This window comes from Numenius arquata, chromosome 19 (assembly GCF_964106895.1).
Source record: "Numenius arquata chromosome 19, bNumArq3.hap1.1, whole genome shotgun sequence".
NCBI classification, from domain to species: Eukaryota; Metazoa; Chordata; class Aves; order Charadriiformes; family Scolopacidae; genus Numenius; species Numenius arquata.
In genome coordinates, this window is record NC_133594.1 from 1,496,213 (window position 1) to 1,515,233 (window position 19,021).

The 19,021-nt window shown below is 48.5% G+C and overlaps 1 protein-coding gene across 2 annotated transcripts in view; it reads left to right on the plus strand.

The window, feature by feature from the left end:
* The window catches only part of PNPLA7 (patatin like domain 7, lysophospholipase), a 146,928-nt gene that overhangs the window by 36,789 nt on the left and 91,118 nt on the right, over positions 1 to 19,021 (plus strand). For both annotated transcript variants that reach the window (XM_074160969.1, XM_074160970.1), the window contains exons 17-18: positions 3,892 to 4,023; positions 6,189 to 6,312. In XM_074160969.1, coding sequence (XP_074017070.1) covers positions 3,892 to 4,023; positions 6,189 to 6,312 — 256 coding nt within the window. The remainder of the gene's footprint in view (positions 1 to 3,891; positions 4,024 to 6,188; positions 6,313 to 19,021) is intronic.

Below are 19,021 nucleotides of genomic sequence, written 5' to 3' on the forward strand. Positions count from 1 at the left end.
CAGCAGAGGGGTACAAAGATGATGAGGGGCCTCGAGCATCTCTGTGCTGAGGAAAGGCTGAGGGACTTGGGTCTGTTTAGTCTGGAGAAGAGAAGATTGAGGGGGGATCTGATCAACGCCTATAAAGACTTAAAGGGTGGGTGTCAGGAGGATGGGGCTGGGCTTTTTTCAGTGGTGCCCAGTGACAGGACAAGAGGAAATGGGCACAAACTGGAACATAAGAAGTTCCACCTAAAGATGAGGAGGAGCTTCTTTCCTGTGAGGGTGGCAGAGCCCTGGAAGAGGCTGCCCAGAGAGGTGGTGGAGTCTCCTTCTCTGGAGACATTCAAACCCCACCTGGACACGTTCCTGTGGGACCTGCTCTGGATGAGCCTGCTCTGGCAGGGGGTTGGACTGGATGATCTCCAGAGGTCCCTTCCAACCCCATGTCATTCTGTGACTCTGTGAAAAACTTGTTGACAAAATTAGATGTAAGTTTTATGGTACGCTTTTTGTGCCGAATTCTGTGCTCAGACTGCTGCAGCACCAGGTTTTCTCCTTCTCTGGGAATCTCCCAGGAATAATTTGGGATTTTAGAATTTTTTTTTTTTGGCTCTTATTTTACTTACTGACCAGAAGAAATTTGACGAGAACCTCTATTATTCTCCAAAATTCCTTTCTTCCTTTCTTGTCAAACACATTACTCTTTTTCTTTGAGCTGCCCTGGAACATCGTATGTATTTTTTCTCAATAATTAACGAGAGGGCGCAGCAGAAAGAACATGGTCAATAACCGCTATTAGGCGGAGAGCGCAGTAATGGAAGTAGCCCAGGGTGTGGAATTGCACGTTGGGTGTTGGACAACAGATTCAATCCTTTTCACTGAAACTTTGGGGCAGGAGCCTTTTACGTGGTATCACCACGGCTAAATAACTGTCTGTAAATGCAGAGCTGAAGTATAGGGGTGGCACAAGCTAATTACGTAGTGTATACCTTAAACGCGTTGCTGTTTTGCTGAGCTGATGTACCCAGTGTGCGGTGCCTACGCGGCAGCTGCTGGTGTCTCCTGCCCAACGGCGTAATCAAGTTGTCACCAGACTCTGGAGGGGCCGTGTTCAGGTTCTGCAGTCCTGGGGACGCTCTCGTTCTCTGCTTCAGTACATTTCACAGTTTGGAGTCTTAGTCGTGTGCTCTTGCCAGAAAAGCAGGATTTGATTTTTTTTATTTTCTATTGCCAGCCAAGCTGAATGTCACATTGCATCCACATCCACGAGAATATCGGATCAGTCCCGGGCTTTCACAGACACTAGTTTTGCCTTTTCATCACTATATTTGCTGTGCTTTCGAATAAAAAACCCTCAGGATCCTTTCAGAAACAGGTTTCTGTAGTACAGAGCTTTGGGTTTTCATTTTCGCAGTGCAGGTGCGTGCCCAGGAGAAGAGCAAAGATGGAAATGCCCGAGGGAGAGGAAGGAAACCTGGCTGATAATGGGGGGAAAAACTCTGCTTTTCTCTTCTTGTGCATGAGGGTGGGCTTTTACCTTCGACGCTAACGCTCTTGTCCAAGTTATAGAGCACTGAGAGAAATAATAGAGAGCTCCAGATGGAAGGAAAAGCAGCCTGGTAGTAGTTTACATTTTGAATGCATTAAGTATTAAGGTACTTATCTTGATGGAGGAAAAGGAGTAAATGGCTTTTATTGATCACAGCAGACAGCCTGTGTGGGAGGAGACTTTGAGGGCTAAATAAGCAAGCGGAGCAAAAACAAGGAGCCAAACCACCCAGGAGTTTTCAGGGGGTTATTTAACTTTTGCACCAGCTGAGAAGGGGGATAGGGCTGGGTGTTGTGTGTGTGTTGAGGGAGTAGTGTTGTCTGGTTTTTAGTGCTTATTCTGGGCTGCCTCTTCCAGCTCCTTTGACTTTTTGCTCAAAGTTACATTAGGTTGGTAAAGTTTCCGTAGATAACGTTGTTTTCACATGCAATAGTGGCTTATGGAAAGCAAAGTAAGTCTGTGGGTGTCTTGGGTAGGAGATGGGGGGCACAGAAACCTCAGGGCAAGAGCAGAGGGGCAGGAGAGGAAACCTGTCCTGCTCTTCCCGAACGCTGTTTTGATGGTTGGATTTTAAACTGTGCTAAATGTGAGAGCTGGGGTTCAGTTTAATTTACCTAATTGCACACAGGAGTGCAGGGGGACGATGCGATGAGCTCCCTCTGGAATAGGGATATAGCCCTATGAATCTCTTCCGTTTCAAATTCAGGGATTTCAGCTGAAGAAATGATAAGCTTCATTATTGTGAAAAGAAGTAATTTGAGGCACTGGGTAAGGAGAGCAGATAAACACGAAAGCTCCCGAAAGCTCCTGTGAGCTGCACCTGACCCTGTCCCTGTCACCGCTGGGGCTCTTGCTGCAGCTGCGGGACTAACGGATGAGCGCTCTCATGTTTTAGAAACTTTGGGGCAGTTCCTGTGCTTCATCCAGGCTTTTGTTATCATGTTCCGGGACTGTGGAGCTCTGCTCAGGCTCTCTCTGATTTCTGCTGGGTTACAGCGCTCCACAAGGAACCGTGTCTCAGTCGGGGAACCAAGACTGACAACACTCCTTCCGTGCCTTTCTCTCCTCCTCTCTGTTTTTTAGGGTGCAAGATTAGATACGAAGCTCGCACAGAATCATGGACTGGTTCGGGTTGGAAGGGACCTTAAAGATCATCAAGTTCCAACCCCCTGCCCTGGGCAGGGACACATGATTTGTGTTGAGCGTGAGTTTCCACGTACAGGGGGTCTCCTAAGTAGATCGTCCGATATCTTCACTGTAAAGGCAACACTGATGAGAAAAACACACCAAGTATTTATCGTTTTCTCTTCTTTGTTTCTGCCCATGTGTGGCTTTGAGGGAGCTCCCCCATCTCTGTCTGCGTCCACTTCACCTACCGCGTCTGCATACACTTACCTGCTTCTTACTGAATTGTGCTGCCTCTTGTCAAATAACTAGTTTTTAGTCGTTTGCCATCGATGGCTCTCGATGCTGTGCAGGAACAGAAAAGATGAGGTGTCCCAACAGGTACCCTGTTTGGAGACACGCGCGATCGGTTCACTCCTGAGGAGCAGTGCTTCGGTAGGAACTGGAGTGCTCGCAAGGTAACAGGATGCACTGACCTTTAGGCTAAAAAGAATGAGAAATAAGAGTTTAATGAGCCCTTATCAGGTGTCCCTCAGGCTTCGCAGTCAGTGTCGAGTTTGCAGTTACCACTGAAAGAACGTTCTCAAAGCTTTTCGTTTTGAGAAAAGTATTGAATTCCATGGTATCTTTACTATTAAAGACTTTAAGCCTCGCTCAAAAGATTCAGTGTGAAGATCAGAAGCTTTATTAGGAGATGCTTCAGTTCTTTCTGGGCTTTGCAAAAGGGAAAAGGGAACATTTGAAATACAGAGCTTATTTTGAAGAGCATCAGGCTTCACATCTAACACCTGAAATAAAATCTAGGTGAAACCGTGAGCACGTGTGTGAGACTGAGAGGTGCGGAACGGCGGGGAGGGACAGTCTTCTGGGCAGTATAAACATTTTCCCGAGTTTTAAGAGACCTGAGTTTAGGGGAGGTTTGGAGGGTGGCTCATAAAGAAGAGCTACATGGCTCCCATCTACGAAATTGGGACAGACAGCAGGATGAGCCGGCAGCCCAGTAGCCTAGTCCTACTGCAACTGGGACAGTGTCAGCTTTGAGTGACGGTGAATTTGGGCTGGGCTGGCCAGCCCCATACTCTGTCAAATTCTCTCTGCTGCAGTGGGGTGTATATGGGTACGTACTGACTCCTGAGTTAGCGCCTGTGTAACTGCCCGGCTGCACTGGGGTGCTCTGTGGGTGTGTGCCCATTCCTATTTTGGGGAAGAACTTTAACGCCTTTTTTCCCCTCTAGGATAATGCGGGAGCAGCCAAGCATGGTTCTCGGCGTGGCCCACACTGTGGTGAAGAGGATGTCCCCGTTCGTTAGGCAGATGGACTTTGCCCTGGACTGGATGGAGGTTGAGGCTGGACGAGCTGTTTACAGGTGAGATGTGGACAAAGTTGTCTGTGGTCTGCTGAACCCTGAACCTCCGCTTTTCCCCCTGCACTGGGCACTGGTGAGGTCCCACCTCGAGGGCTGTGTCCAGTTTTGGGCCCCTCACCACAAAAAAGACATTGAGGGGCTGGAGCAGGTCCAGAGAAGGGCAACGGAGCTGGTGAGGGGTCTGGAGAACAAGTCTTGTGAGGAGAGGCTGAGGGAACTGGGGGGGTTCAGCCTGGAGAAAAGGAGGCTGAGGGGAGACCTTCTCGCTCTCTACAACTCCCTGAAAGGAGGGTGTAGCCAGGGGGGGTCGGTCTCTTCTCCCAAGGAACAGGTGATGGAACAAGAGGAAATGGCCTCAAGTTGCACCAGGGGAGGTTCAGATTGGATATTGGGAAGAATTTTGACACGGAAATGGTTATTAAGCCTTGGAATGGGCTGCCCAGGGAAGGGGTTGAGGCCCCGTCCCTGGAGGGATTTAAAAGCCGGGTTGACATGGTGCTGAGGGACATGGGTTAGTGATGGTTTTTATCAGAGTTCGGTTGATGGTTGGACTCGATGATCCGAAAGGTCCCTTCCAACCCAGACAATTCTATGATTCTATGGATATTTAAGTATTTGTAGTTAAGAAGCCATGCTCCCTTGGTGATATATAGAATAAGAAACTCACTGGACTAAATTTATCAACCGTCCCATCGGGTTTATCTGTTTGCCTATTTTGAGATCATTTTCTTTCTGCCGCACCCTTTGACGTTGCTTCAGTCTCTTGTCACCAGGTGTTACCGAAATTCTTTCATACTGTTCCTCATCCATTATATTGTCTCAGCAAGCTTTTAAAATGGCATAATCGATTACGACATAAACAGCGGTACGTTCTGGTGGTAGTTTCTGCATTGTTAAGGGCACGAACGTCTATTGCTCAGAGTTTTTCAGCCTTTCTAAAATAAACAACAAAACTCAAAGGTAATTCAGTTAGGCTTATTCAATAGTAAATTGAAAATAGGCACTGCGCATTGTGCTTAAGGGGCAAAAGTTGTCCTTGGGAAAACTTAGTTTTATGAATTTTTGTACTAGGATGCTTTTGAGCGATTGCATGGCGGCTGCAGTGGTGGGAGAATAAAGTTCTCATTTAGCACGTGTTCTATATGATTGTAACTTTAACTTTTATAACTATACCTGCAGCACTAATGCTAACGGAAGCTTTGGATTACTTTGTCCATCAAAGCAGCCATAGCTGTCCGTATTTTGTTAAAATCTTTTGGAATTCCTTGTACTAGTTTTAACTCCCCTACCAGAAGTATGGTGTCTCATCCGCGATTTTCCAGGTTGTGCTGGAGATCTGCTGCCAAACAGCACTCTCAGTCGTGCAAACTCGATATAGCAAAGCCTTCCCGACAGCCTGAGGTGTGTGCACCGAAAGGAATCCAAATCCTGAGCCACTCGGGAGTTTTTCTCTGTGAGCTGCAGAGCTGCTCTGTGCCTCCACAGTGACCTCGCGATGGCAACGCGCTCTGGCTGTCACCGGTCACGAGCCTGGTGTCTCCCCCAGAGACCCCTCGCGTCCTGGTCGTCTGCTTCCAGGGTGAACGCTCACCACATGTGCAAAGCCTGTACATTGTTTAAATGTACTGTACATTGTTTAAACGTCAAACATCTTCCAAATCACCTTCTAACAGACGCCTGTTCACTTTCTTGTTTGCTTGTTGGGTTTAACTGTTGGTTAAGCATTTTCCTCTAATCACAGAATGGTTTGGGTTGGAAGGGACCTTAAAGCCCACCCAGCTTCACCCCCTGCCCTGAGCAGGGACACCTCCCACCAGACCAGGTTGCTCCAAGCCCCATCCAGCCTGGCCTTGAACCCCTCCAGGGATGGGGCAGCCACAGCTTCTCTGGGCAACCTGGGCCAGGCTCTCACCACCCTCACAGCAAAGAATTTCTTCCCGAGATCCCATCTCAATCTCCCCTCTTTCAGTGTCAAACCCTTCCCCCTCGTCCCATTGCTCCCCTCCCGGATCAAGAGTCCCTCCCCAGCTTTCCTGGAGCCCCTTAATGGACTGGAGGGCTGCTGTAGGGGGAGATGATCAGCGTATTAGAAGGCTCAGGCTCTGGATGCATTTGCTGATCCAAGATGCTTCACTGATCCTCATTATCGCTCATTCTTTCCGCAGGCAGGGCGACAAGTCAGACTGCACGTACATCGTGTTGAACGGGCGACTCCGCTCCGTCATACGGATGGACGATGGGAAAAAGCACCTGACGGGTGAATATGGACGAGGAGATTTAATTGGAGTGGTAAGAGCTGGTTTCAAAAACTAATTGTTTGGCTGAGAAATTGGTATTGACTCCAGACCAACAAACAAAATATTGCTCTGATCTATTATTAATCTTAGTTAAGGAGTTTGACTAAGTTGAAAAGATGGAAAGTCTTTTCTACCCGGAAACTTATATAATAATACACAAATGGGATTATTAGATTTGGTTTAAAAAGAAAAGTAAACAAGAAAAGTCACAACCAAACCAAAAAGCGCTGCACAATGCTCTCTCGTGATATGGGTTGCTTTCTTTCACATTGAGAGGGACGCAGCCTGTCAGAATCATTCAGGAAGAATTGCAGGAATGTGTCCTAAATAGTGATTTATTCAAATTGCAGGAATGTGTCCTAAGTAGTGATTTGAATAAATGTTAAATGTAGTGTCATAGAGTTCGGCTGGGGCCCCTGGAAGCTCCAATGCCCTCCAAGGGAGCAGAGGTATCTTCAGAGCTGCATCAGGTTGGTCAGGGAATGTGCAGTTATTAAAAGTTTTATTTAGATAAGTTTTATTTATAAAAGTTGCTCCAATAAAGCAACTTCTTGATTTCAAAATTGTAGTATTTTTCCACGTTTATCCTCTCCCACGTTCGTTTTTTGTTTCTCAGTCCTAGTTGAACAACTGAAATGGGAGTCCTACATCATAAAATATGCATGGCTTGTTTGAGTTTTATATTTAAAATTAGAAGGTTTCTGAATTCTGAGATTGTTCTTCAGGCCCTCTTCTGCTTTCTGAGCTGAAAACGCATCATTTAATGTAGATCTGTCTATAGCCAGAATTTCTTTTTTCTCTGAATAAAGAAAACATGAGAGTTGCTGTTAGTGTGGGGAGAGATTGTTCATAGAGGTCAGGAGGAAGAGGAAGGGGGAGAACGAGGCTGGTTTCCTCTGAAGAGCTGATTTGAGATTGCAGAAGGTGATTATTTTTGAAAGTGGTATGATCCAGCAGTTGAGAGTTAATAAGAGATTCTCCTCTTTCCCTCGACCCCTGGCCGTGTGTGTAACGGAGGACTCTCTGCACCAGTGGGCGAGAGCTGGGTGTCCCTGATGGCGGGGGGGTGACACACTGTACTGTGAGGTGTCCGTGGCCGAGCTCTCGTGCACTGTGTGAGACCAGGAACCGACCTCACGTCTGAGCTGTTCTTCTTGAGAGAAGTAAAAAGCTTTCTTGTAAAGAGGGTGAAGTCTCTGGACCTTTGCAGTTTGCGTTCGTGGCTCACTTTCACTTGCTCAGTAACTTTCAAATAAATTGTATAAAATGTGAAGTGTCTGCAGTAGCCTATAAGAAATAATTTCGGTGCCACCTCCAGCAGAAGACTGAGCCACGTTCGTTGAGTTGTGTGTGGGCAGTTTAAGGATACGTTCCCAAGATCAGCGCTGCTTCTGGCTCAGGAGCACACTTGGGGCTGTTCCGCTGCTGGGCACACCATTAAATTCTCTTTCTTTGTTTTTCTCTTTTGGGCCACCTCTTTGGGCCACCTCCTTAAAGGTAAAATGCCATGGTTTGACAAAAAAGGCTGAGATGTTATGTGACTAATCGTGCTGGTGTGAGACCTTTCAGCGTGTGAATAAGGCTTTGTCAGGTTTGACACGTAGGAGCGTTTCCCTCCTCCTTTCCCTGCTCTCTCTCCAGCGATGATCTGCAGCTCCACTCTCAAGCTCCCGGAGTTTTGCAGAGCTCCCAGGTTAAAGCAACAGAGCTGTTCTACATTCTGAAAGCAGTTTTGAGCGACAGGGGAGCGCGGGGTCTAAACCCGACCCCCTGCACGAGCACCACTGCGGGTTTGGGCAGAACGTTCCACGATGGGTCGACCGTTGATCTGTTGGGGATAGCGGTGGGTTGGGTGGATGGACGGGGAGGTGTTTGTGGTGCCCTGTTTGCTGGTCAGTCCCTGGGCAGGGACACAGAGATACCCGTATAGGTTATGTCTAAACCATAAGTCGCTTTTCTGGATCCGTGTTGTGACATGAATCATTTTGAAGACTTTTGTGACTCCGTGGACGTCACCTACTCCTTCCTTCCCCCGGCTCCCAGCCCCACTGACTCACGCTGCCGTTGGTTGAACGAATCCCGATGCTCTGGCTCCTGTTCGAAAACATGGGGGAGGATTTGTAAAGATTGCCAGGATTAATGGAGCCGTTCTGTGCAGAGGGCATTAGTAAAATGACATTTTCCCTTTTAAAAAGATTTGTTTATCCCCTTCTGCAGGATCTGTTGTAAACCTTTAAAAGCCTGCTGTAAGATTGGACTTTTTTTCCCCTGAGAGTAAAGTAATTGGAGGGTCCTAGGTGCTTGCAAGGGATGAAATTAGCAGTTGGTATTGGTAATTAGTATTTTGATCAACTGGTGGCGTGTTCCTCCCTGAAACACCTCCAAGTCCCCCCCGTGTCACTCAGAACCGTGGGCACTAATGAGAGAGAAGATTCTTGTAGTCGATGTATTTTTGTTTATTGCCTTTATTTCAGAATTTAAAAAATGCTGTGTGCCATATGCATATGAGTATCTGCCATTTCTGCTTTCAGAAGAAACGCACTGAAAAATGAAGGATTTCAGACAAGATGCTAATTTTCAAGCATGTGTGTGTGCTCCCAAGGCTAAATGTGTGGCTCCAACCGCTTTGTTCCTTACACTGACTCAATGGCATCTGTTTCTGAGGTCTGTCAGTTCAGGGGGAGAAGAACAGATTAGAAAGTAAATTTTGCCTTCCCTGTGTAGTTCCTTGAAGAGCTGAGGATGGTTATCCCAGGAGAAAGTGGTCCCTGCTCCCTGGGAGCCTTTTCGGAGGGATGCTGCCGGCTCCTTGCTGCTGCTCACCTGAACCCTCCCGTTCCTGTGTCTGGGCAAAACTTGATGGAAGACCTTCCAGGTAGTTTTTAAAGGACGATGATGAACCTCTTAAATAATTCCCTCGCATTTGAAATAAATTTGACCGCTTGAAAGGACCTTGTTCTTACCAACAAGGAGGGGCTGGTGGGGAATGTCAAGTTCAAGGGTAGCCTCGGCTGCAGCGATCGTGAATGGTAGAATTCAGGATTCACAGAGAAGCGAGGAGGGTGTGCAGCAAGCTCAGGCAAGCAAGATCCAGCAAGCAAAAGCCCAGGCAGAACTAAATCTAGCCAGGGACATCAAAAACAATAAGAAAAACTTCTATAGATATGTCAGGGACAAAGGCAAGACTAGGGAAGTTGTGGGCCCTCTCCGGAAGGTAACGGGAGACCTGGCCTCCCAGGATATGGATAAGGCTGAGCTACTGAACAACTTTTTTGCCTCAGTCTTCACCGGCAAGGGCTCTAACCACACTGCCCAAGTCACGGAAGGCAAAAACAGGGGCTCTGCGAATGAAGAACTGCCCACAGTAGGAGAACATCAGGTTTGAGACCACCTAAGGAACCTGAAGGTGCATAAGTCCATGGGACCTGACGAAATCCATCCACAGGTCCTGAGGGAGCTGGCGGACGAAGTTGCTAAGGTGCTTTCCATCATATTTGAGAAATCGTGGCAATCTGGTGAAGTTCCCAGTGACCGGAAAAAGGGGAACATAACCCCGATACTCAAAAAAGGGAAAAAAGAAGACCCAGGGAACTATAGGCCAGTCAGCCTCACCTCTGTGCCTGGCAAGATCATGGAGCAGATCCTCCTGGAATCTCTGCTAAGGAATGTGGAAAATAAGGAGATGATTGGAGACAGCCAACATGGCCTCACCAAGGACAAATCGTGCCTGACAAATTTGGTGGCCTTTTACGATACTGCCACAGACTTGGTGGACAAGGGCAGAGCAACAGACGTCATCTACCTGGACTTATGCAAAGCATTTGGCAGTGTCCCGCACGACATCCTGGTCTCAAAATTGGAAAGTCATGGCTTTGATGGATGGACCACTTGGTGGATAAGGAACTGGCTGGATGGCTGCACTCAAAGGGTTGTGGTCAACGGCTCAATGTCCAATTGGCAGCCAGTGACGAGTGGTGTTCCTCAGGGGTCGGTACTGGGACCAGTGCTGTTCAACATCTTTGTCATTCAACATCTTTGAGACATGGACGGTGGGATAGAGTGCACCCTCAGCAAATTTGCCAACAACACTAAGCTTGGTCGCATAGTCAGCACACTGGAGGGAAGGGATGCCATCCAGAGGGACCTGGACAGGATTGAGAGATGGGCTCGTGCAAATCGTATGAAGTTCAACCAGGCCAAGTGCAGGGTCCTGCACCTGGGACATGGCAATCCCAGGCACAAATACAGGTTGGGCGGAGAATGGCTGGAGAGCAGCCCTGAGGAGAAGGACTTGGGGGTGCTTGTGGATGAGAAGCTCAACATGAGCCGTCAATGTGCACTGGCAGCCCAGAGAGCCAACCGCATCCTGGGCTGCATCAGAGAAGTGTGGCCAGCAGGGCGAGGGAGGTGATTCTACTCTGTGCTCGTGAGACCCCACCTGGAACACTGTGTCCAGCTTTGGAGTCCTCAACACAGGAAGGACATGGACCTGTTGGAATGGGTCCAGCGGAGGGCCACAAAGATGATCAGAGGGATGGAGCACCTCTCCTATGAAGACAGGCTGAGAGAGCTGGGGTTGTTCAGCCTGGAGAAGAGAAGGCTCCAGGGAGACCTCATGGCAGCCTTCCAATATCTGAAGGGAGCCTCCAGGAGAGCCGGAGAGGGACTCTTTGTCAGAAGTGACAGGACAAGGGGCAATGGTTTTAAATTGGAAGAGGGGAGATTTAGATTAGATATTAGGAAGAAATTCTTTCCTGTGAGGGTGGTGAAGCACTGGAACAGGTTGCCCAGGGAAGTTGTGGCTGCCCCATCCCTGGAAGTGTTTTAAGGCCAGGCTGGATGGGGCTTTGAGCAACCTGCTCTAGTGGAGGTGTCCCTGCCCATGGCAGGGGGGTTGGAACTCGATGATCTTTAAGGTCCCTTGCAATTATAATTATTCTATGATTCTATGAAATACAGTTGACAGACGTCCTGTTGTCTAGAGACTATCATTTGACCATTTGGGGGGGAATCTTTTAATTTGTTGGTGCCTATGCTGCAGAAGCGCTCGTGGAAAAATGTTGGCATATTAATTGTATTAAGCCATTATGCGAGATACAGAGTAACTCTTCTAGCATTGATGAGGGGAGTAGAACATCTCTCTGATGAGGAAAGGCTGAGGGACTTGGGTCTGTTTAGTCTTGAGAAGAGAAGACTGAGGGGGGGTCTGATCAACGCCTATAAGTACTTAAAGGGAGGGTGTCAGGAGGATGGGGCCAGTCTTTTTTCAGTGGTGCCCAGTGACAGGACAAGAGGGAACAGGCACAAACTGGAACATAAGAAGTTCCACCTAAAGATGAGGAGGAACTTCTTTGCTGTGAGGGTGGCAGAGCCCTGGAAGAGGCTGCCCAGAGAGGTGGTGGAGTCTCCTTCTCTGGAGACATTCAAACCCCACCTGGACACGTTCCTGTGGGACCTGCTCTGGGTGGACCTGCTCTGGCAGGGGGTTGGACTGGATGATCTCCAGAGGTCCCTTCCAACCCCATATTGTTCTGTGATTCTACCGTGCCCAGGTGACCCCAGAGCAAATCAGAAAAGCCCACTGTGTCTTGGTAGAGTGCAAGGGCAAGTTCTTTGTTTAAAATGCTTACATCAGTCTCTCATTTTTTTCCTTGATGTAGCTGCTGTAGTTCTGATCTTGGTTACGTTCTGCAAACTGTAGTTTTTGCTCTTGTCATCTGGATCTCAGGAACGCATTGTTATCTGAGAGAGGATCCCTTTTCACTTGTTGATTTGTTATGTCTGGGGACAGTAAGCGAACTGGCCCAGGCTGTGACACTCCGTCCTGTCCCTCGCGCTGCTGGTGAGACCGGGGCAGTTATTTAGTATTTTTTTACAACCTGCAAAATGGTTTGTCCCCGATGGGTTACGGGAGCGCAACTCCAGGTGTCTGCTGAGATGAGTGTTCTTTGCTTTTTGCATTGTTGGAAAGACACAAGTGGGTGAGGAGAAGGGAGAAAAACCCAGCAGAGCCCTCCTGCAGCATAATCTCCTGCTGAATGAAAGTTGTATTTACACTCCTGGCTCCCTACAAATACCTGGACGTGACAGAACCTTCTATGCAATTAACTTTTTATGCAAGTCAACACTTTGTCTTAATTGGGTTCCTGCTGCAGTGTTGTAAGACAACTAAATGCCAGGTGGCATTAGGGGCCTCAGTGACCACTGTTGAACTTCCAATATTTTTAAAAGCTGGGCTCTTGGGTACTTTATGGTGGGACTTATTGGTAGCCCTGTCTCATAAAACTGTCTGCAGTGTCTTTACCAGCAAACCATCGGCTTTCAAAAACACCCCGAGTGGGAAAGTTACAGCAATGTCTTGGTTAATTCAAAATCCTTTCTGTTCCTCTTTAACGACCAGAATGCCCCTCATTACTAATAGGACTATACCCAGTCATTTTTGGGTAGCAAAATAGCAAAACACATGCAGAAAGAATCACGGAATGGTTCGGGTTGGAACAGACCTTAAAGCCCATCCAGTGCCACCCCCTGCCCTGGGCAGGGACACCTCCCACCAGACCAGGTTGCTCCAAGCCCCGTCCAACCTGGCCTTGAACCCCTCCAGGGATGGGGCAGTTGGGCACGAACGCTTTATTTTAACACGGGGCAGCACGAGTGATGAATTGCAGAGACGGAACGCTCAGCCGCCGGCGCTGAGACGTACCAGTTCTGCTGTGGAAGAAATCACGCTTTACATTCTAGAAATAATTGCTCTTTTAGTGTTTTTTAGATGTTAAGCGGTTCATCTCGTTAATAGAGTTAACTGTGCATGGCTTTTTTCTCTTTTTAGAAGTTGAAAACCAAGGAGAATCTGTAACTGGCTTATGATTTCCTTAGGGATTTGGAGCATTGTCCTTTTGAAATGGAACACAAACTGTTAGAAATCCTTAATTGCTGAGTAATCCTCAAAGGGAACACACCGGCATCGGGATTACACTTGTCAGGCGTTTGTTCTTTATCAACATTAATGTTATCACACGCCACAGCCCTTTGACACTTCCAAAGCTGCTGAATATCGTTGTACCCTCCACAACCGCGCTGAAACTGGGCAAATTCTGCTCTACTTTGTCATTTTCATGCGTGTGGATGCTTCTTGCCCATTAGTTGCATGTGATTTTTTTCAGACTGCGAATTCTTCTGTTTTTAAAGCGTTAAGTCACTAAAAAAAAACAGATTTTGGGTTAATTCAGGTTCGTGACACCTCAGGCGCTCTCTCTGCACAGCCTGTATCTGTGGAAACCGGAGGTGGATGAGGTCCAAGAACCGAGCTGGAAGTCGTGGATCTGGAAGGAGGTGTTCTTTTTCCAGCTCTTCCACCCTCTCCCTTGGTAATACGTTACTAAAAATTATTATTTGCCTACCAGCATCTTAGGTGTGAAATTGTATTAAAAAAAAACAACAACAACAAAAAACCAAAACCAAAAACCAAAATAAACCAACCAAATACCTCAAACAAACAAACAAAACCCAAAGCAAAACACAAACCACACAACAACAGACCCCACCACTGTGTCCAGCTCTGGAGTCCTCAGCACAGGAAGGACACGGAGATGGTGGGAGGGCTGGAGCCCCTCTGCTGTGAGGACAGGCTGAGAGAGTTGGGGGGGTTCAGCCTGGAGAAGAGAAGGCTCCGGGGAGACCTTAGAGCCCCTTCCAGTCCCTCAAGGGGCTCCAGAAAAGCTGGGAAGGGACTCTGGATCAGGGAGGGGAGCCATAGGATGAGGGGTAATAGCTTCAAACTGGAAGAGGGGAGATTGAGATGAGATCTGGGGAAGAAACTCTTTGCTGTGAGGGTGGTGAGACCCTGGCCCAGGTTGCCCAGAGAAGCTGTGGCTGCCCCATCCCTGGAGGGGTTCAAGGCCAGGTTGGAGGGGGCTTGGAGCAACCTGGTCTGGTGGGAGGTGTCCCTGCCCAGGGCAGGGGGTGGCACTGGATGATCTTTAAGGTCCCTTCCAATCTGAACCTTTCTATGATTTACCAGCAGCAAAGGGAGACAGAGGATGCTCTGAGAAATGAGTTCGCTTTTGCAGAGCTGAACTCGTGTCAGGCTGAATCTAGAACCTCGATGTCCCAATTTCCAAACCTGTCCTGAGGGTGTTCTCAGCTGGAGTCACTGATCTGAGCCATCTGAACCTCAGTTTCCTACGAGCAGCTTCACTGACACTGTCAGCTGCTGAGTACTGTCCGGTTTTCCGATTCTTTTCCCTCCACCACTTTATTCTTTTACCCACAACGATTTATCTTTTCTCTTTATTTACCTCAAGTTCTGAACAGCTGGTGAGGGTACGAGACCATTCAGAACTGAGCGATGTTGTGGTGCAGTTCAGGGGTCTCATCGCCGGTTGGGAAAACCACAGGCACAGTTTTGACAGGATCTGGCATTAAATTATCTGGCATTAACGTTATGTGGGTAAGTCATTTGGCTTTGCTGCTGCCCCAGATAAAACTGCAGAGGGATTTATCTCCTTAGCCAAATTCTTTCATGACAAATAGTGATAGTTGTGACCTGCTGGGTTTGATAGAGGTGATTTAATAGATCAAACTGTCACTCCTTAAGCTGTTTTGTGTCTCCCTCCTGCTTCCAGCTCATCTCCCCTGTGATGATATCATTCCTGGTGTCCTGCTGTCAGCTAACTCTCTGTACAACTTGTGGTCCCACCTCCGGGACCATCTTCCACCTCCCTTGCCTCCTGCTCCTTGCTCCCTTCCATTCAGGGAAACGCTGCACCAACCAGCCTGGTTTGTGAGTGGCGGGAGCCAATGCCACATCCCTTTAGCCACTGCAAAACACACAAGTTAGTTGGTAGCAAAAGAGATCTTTTTTTTTTTTTTTTTCCTTGATTAGAACTTCTCCTCTTGGCAAGCATCATTAAGTAAGGCAGAGAAGTGTGAGCCTTTTCATCATGGTGAAGATGCTCGGAGGCCAGGGAGGAGTGTGGAGCGGGGTCTGGCAGAGGCCACAGGAGGTATTTATGGGGCAGAGTTGGCAGGGAAGGATGGGGAGGGATTTAGCTAAAGTTCCAGCCAGGTTTGGTTTTCTTGTGGTGTGGACCTGAGTCAAAAGCAATCAGATCTCTCCCTTGTTGGAAAGTATTCCAGCAGGTCATCGTGTTCTGTTATCTGACCTGGACAGGCTGTTACTGGACCTGGACAGGCTGGAGAGTTGGGCAGAGAGGAACCTGTTGTACTTCAATAAAGGAAATGCAGGACGCTGCACCTGGGGAGAAATAACCCCCTGCACCAGGACAGGTTGGGGGTGACCTGCTGGAGAGCAGCTCTGAGGAAAAGGACCTGGGAATCCTGGTGGACAACAGGATGCCCATGAGCCAACAGTGTGCCCTTTTGGCCAAGAAGGCCAATGGCATCCCGGGGTGCATCAGGAAGAGTGTGGCCGGCAGGTGGAGGGAGGTCATCCTCCCCCTCTGCTCTGCCCTGGGGAGGCCACAGCTGGAGCACTGGGTCCAGTTCTGGGCTTCCCGGTTCAAGAAGGACAGGGAACTGCTGGAGAGGGTACAGCAGAGGGCTACCAAGATGATGGGCCTGGAGCATCTCTGTGCTGAGGAAAGGCTGAGGGACTTGAGTCTTTTTAGTCTGGAGAAGAGAAGACTGAGGGGGGATTTGATCAACGCCTATAAAGACTTAAAGGGTGGGTGTCAGGAGGATGGGGCTGGGCTTTTTTCAGTGGTGCCCAGGGACAGGACAAGAGGAAATGGGCACAAACTGGAGCATGGGAAGTTCCATCTCAACATGAGGAGGAACTTCTTTGCTGTGAGGATGGCAGAGCCCTGGAAGAGGCTGCCCAGAGAGGTGGTGGAGTCTCCTTCTCTGGAGACATTCAACCCCCACCTGGACACGTTCCTGTGGGACCTGCTCTGGGTGGACCTGCTCTGGCAGGGGGTTGGACTGGATGATCTCCAGAGGTCCCTTCCAACCCCATGTCATTCTGTGGTTCTGTTATCTCTGCTTCCACTGCTGAAATTCAGGCATAATTTGACCGTAGGAGGAGCGTGCTCCGTGCCTGTCAGTGGCATCACGCTTGCAGGTACTCTTCAGGCAACCTGGATAAATTTGGTGGATTTTTTTTTGTGTGTGTGTGTGTGTGCTTCAGATAAATTTTGGTATATTTTTGGGGGTTTTATTTTGACTGTAAAATTGGATTAGGGGAGCAAAAGGTGCATGTGACTTCCCATCTTTTCTATAGCCACGTGTGAATAAGGAGTGAAATATAAATACCTGAGGTAGGGCTGTTATCAGTCCCCTTCCCCAGCCATCATCGTTCCCTTTTCTGTCCTTTAACTACATTAACTGCTGCAGCAGGACTGTCACTGCGCTGCTCCAAAACACAGGCTCAGTCCTCTCGGGAGAACTGCCTTAATTACTAAAGGTAGCAAGCTCAGTCTTATTTAATTTTCATGTATATTTTATATATACGTTTACACATCCCCACATCTAGATACACAAAGTAAGACTTAGATGTATGAGTATGTGTATGTAAGTCTTATATTTTTATATATATATAAAACCCCCCTATAAATATATATATATATATATATATAAATAAATGAGAGAGGGAGGTTTGGATTCCTGCACAGCAGAATGCTGGATGTCCTCAGTCACGGGGCTGACTTGGCACGCGCAGGATTGCAGAAGGTGGTTGTGAGAACAACTTTCAAGAGTACACGGCGTACTGCATCCATCCGCTGGCACCGCTCCCGCAAACAGCATCGATTTGCAGCTTGTCTGGTTGCTCTTCCCACTCGTTCATCGCTTCCAGCAGCGTCTCCTCCTTTGTCCTTTTCTGATACAAACAAGTTAACGTTAGGGATCCTTCCGAAGGGGTGGCTGGAGGGAACACCTTTGAGATGAGCATCCTCTGCTGCTCCTGGTGCCAATGAGCTGAAGAAGGGGCTGAGAGCAGCTTGTTTAATCGGGAAAACAATTGTTCCACGTAGTGTTTGGTTGCCCTTCATGTAATATTGATTGTGTTCCATCGCTGTCTTTGGTTCCAGCAAGCAGCATCTCCTGGCTGTGTCTAGCAAGAGCATTGCTGGGAAAACCCACACGTGTGGCTGGAGCCTGCGCTGGTCCAGAGCTTGTGTTGGCCGTTGTGATGCGGCTTGATAGGACTGTGCCACTAGGTACCTGGGCATTGACTTGTTGCCTGTCCCATTCCTTGAGCCTCCCAGACTATCAGCAGATGTCAGTGTTGGTGTTTCTTCTCCTTGCGCCTCTGCGGCTGTATCTGCGCTTCCTCGTGCGGGGTATTTCATCCCTGTCCCTTGTGTTCCCTGCTGTCGTGGTGCTTCTCCCCGGTGCCCTTGGGTGAGCTGCTGTCTTTGCCTGGCACGGTTTGGGTGGATGTTGTGGAAGGAGAGAGCGAGGAGGCAGTTTGGGCAGAGGGACCTTGGAGCCGATTGTCTTTTCCGTGGGGAACCAGGGTGTCTGTGCAGGGAATGCTCGGAAGTGTCTGTTTGAAACGCTGCACCCTCCATGGTCCGTGTCCCCTCCGGTGGCGGTGGCGGTGCCGGTGGAAACTACGCTTGTCTTGAAGAGAAGAGAAGCTTTTTTACTCTTTGTGACTGTTACTGGAGTTCTCAGTTTGTTTTGTGAGGCGTGATGCCGCGTTGGTTGAAGCACGGCTGGACGTGTCCTGCCCGATCTCCCTGGAGCGCTCCGTCAGAGGGTGCCTGTTGGTGGGCTGCAGGGTCTTGCCAAAACATCTGGTGTGGACATGAAAACTCGAAGCCTACAAATACTAGGCTAATTGACTTGCTTTCATCAATGAGGGTTTGGAAGATGAAGAGTTTAAACTACATAATTTAATAATCCTTGGGGTCCTAACCTGCTTCCCGGGGTCTCCCCGTAACCGATGCTTTCATTCCCGTGGCTGCTGCTCCCTCCTGCTGCACCGCGGCCACTGCAAGGACCGAAATGCAGCGTTCCCTTGATGTGGAAAAATTACTGCTCTTTGTGACGGGGTGGCAAGGAAAAGATTGATATGAGAGAAAGAAATATGATGTATGAGAGAATAAAAGCTTCTCAGGCGGATTAGTAGCCCGAATGAAGAGAGACTCAAAGCAGTGTATTACGGGATGGATGGGAGGGGAAGGCGCAGGAGGAGCCACAGGGGTGTGTGAACGTGCCTCTGGTCGGAGGTCGGGGAGGATGGACCTGTGGCTGTAGACACCATCCTGTTGGCGTGCGTCGCTAATTCAGAGTGGACCTGTCTGCTCCTGCACCAGGCAGACTCCAACCCCCCCCTTGGAAAGAAGTAATCTACACAAGAAACTGTATTTTGAAATTACTTCCGTTTTACTGTTTGCTGGCTATTAGAAAAGTCACCCAATAATTTGTTAAAGTGAGGCCGAGTTTGTGCAGAGACGCGACGATTCATTGGCCCAGCAGAGAGACTGGAAACCAGCCCTGGCTTTGGTTAAGTCAAGTCCTCCGTGAAGCCTCAGAGATGCTTGAGGGGAAGGTTGGGGACCGCTGTGCCCCCTCCTCTGGGGCTGTGCACACGCTTAAGGGGAGCAAATATTCAGAGTGATTTGTTGGATGTAGCTCAAAAAGGAATTTGGAGGAATTAGAGCAACTTGCAGAAGACGACACTTGTTAGATTTTTACTTTCCAAGTGTGTAATTTATAAAGCTGCAAGAGGAGCT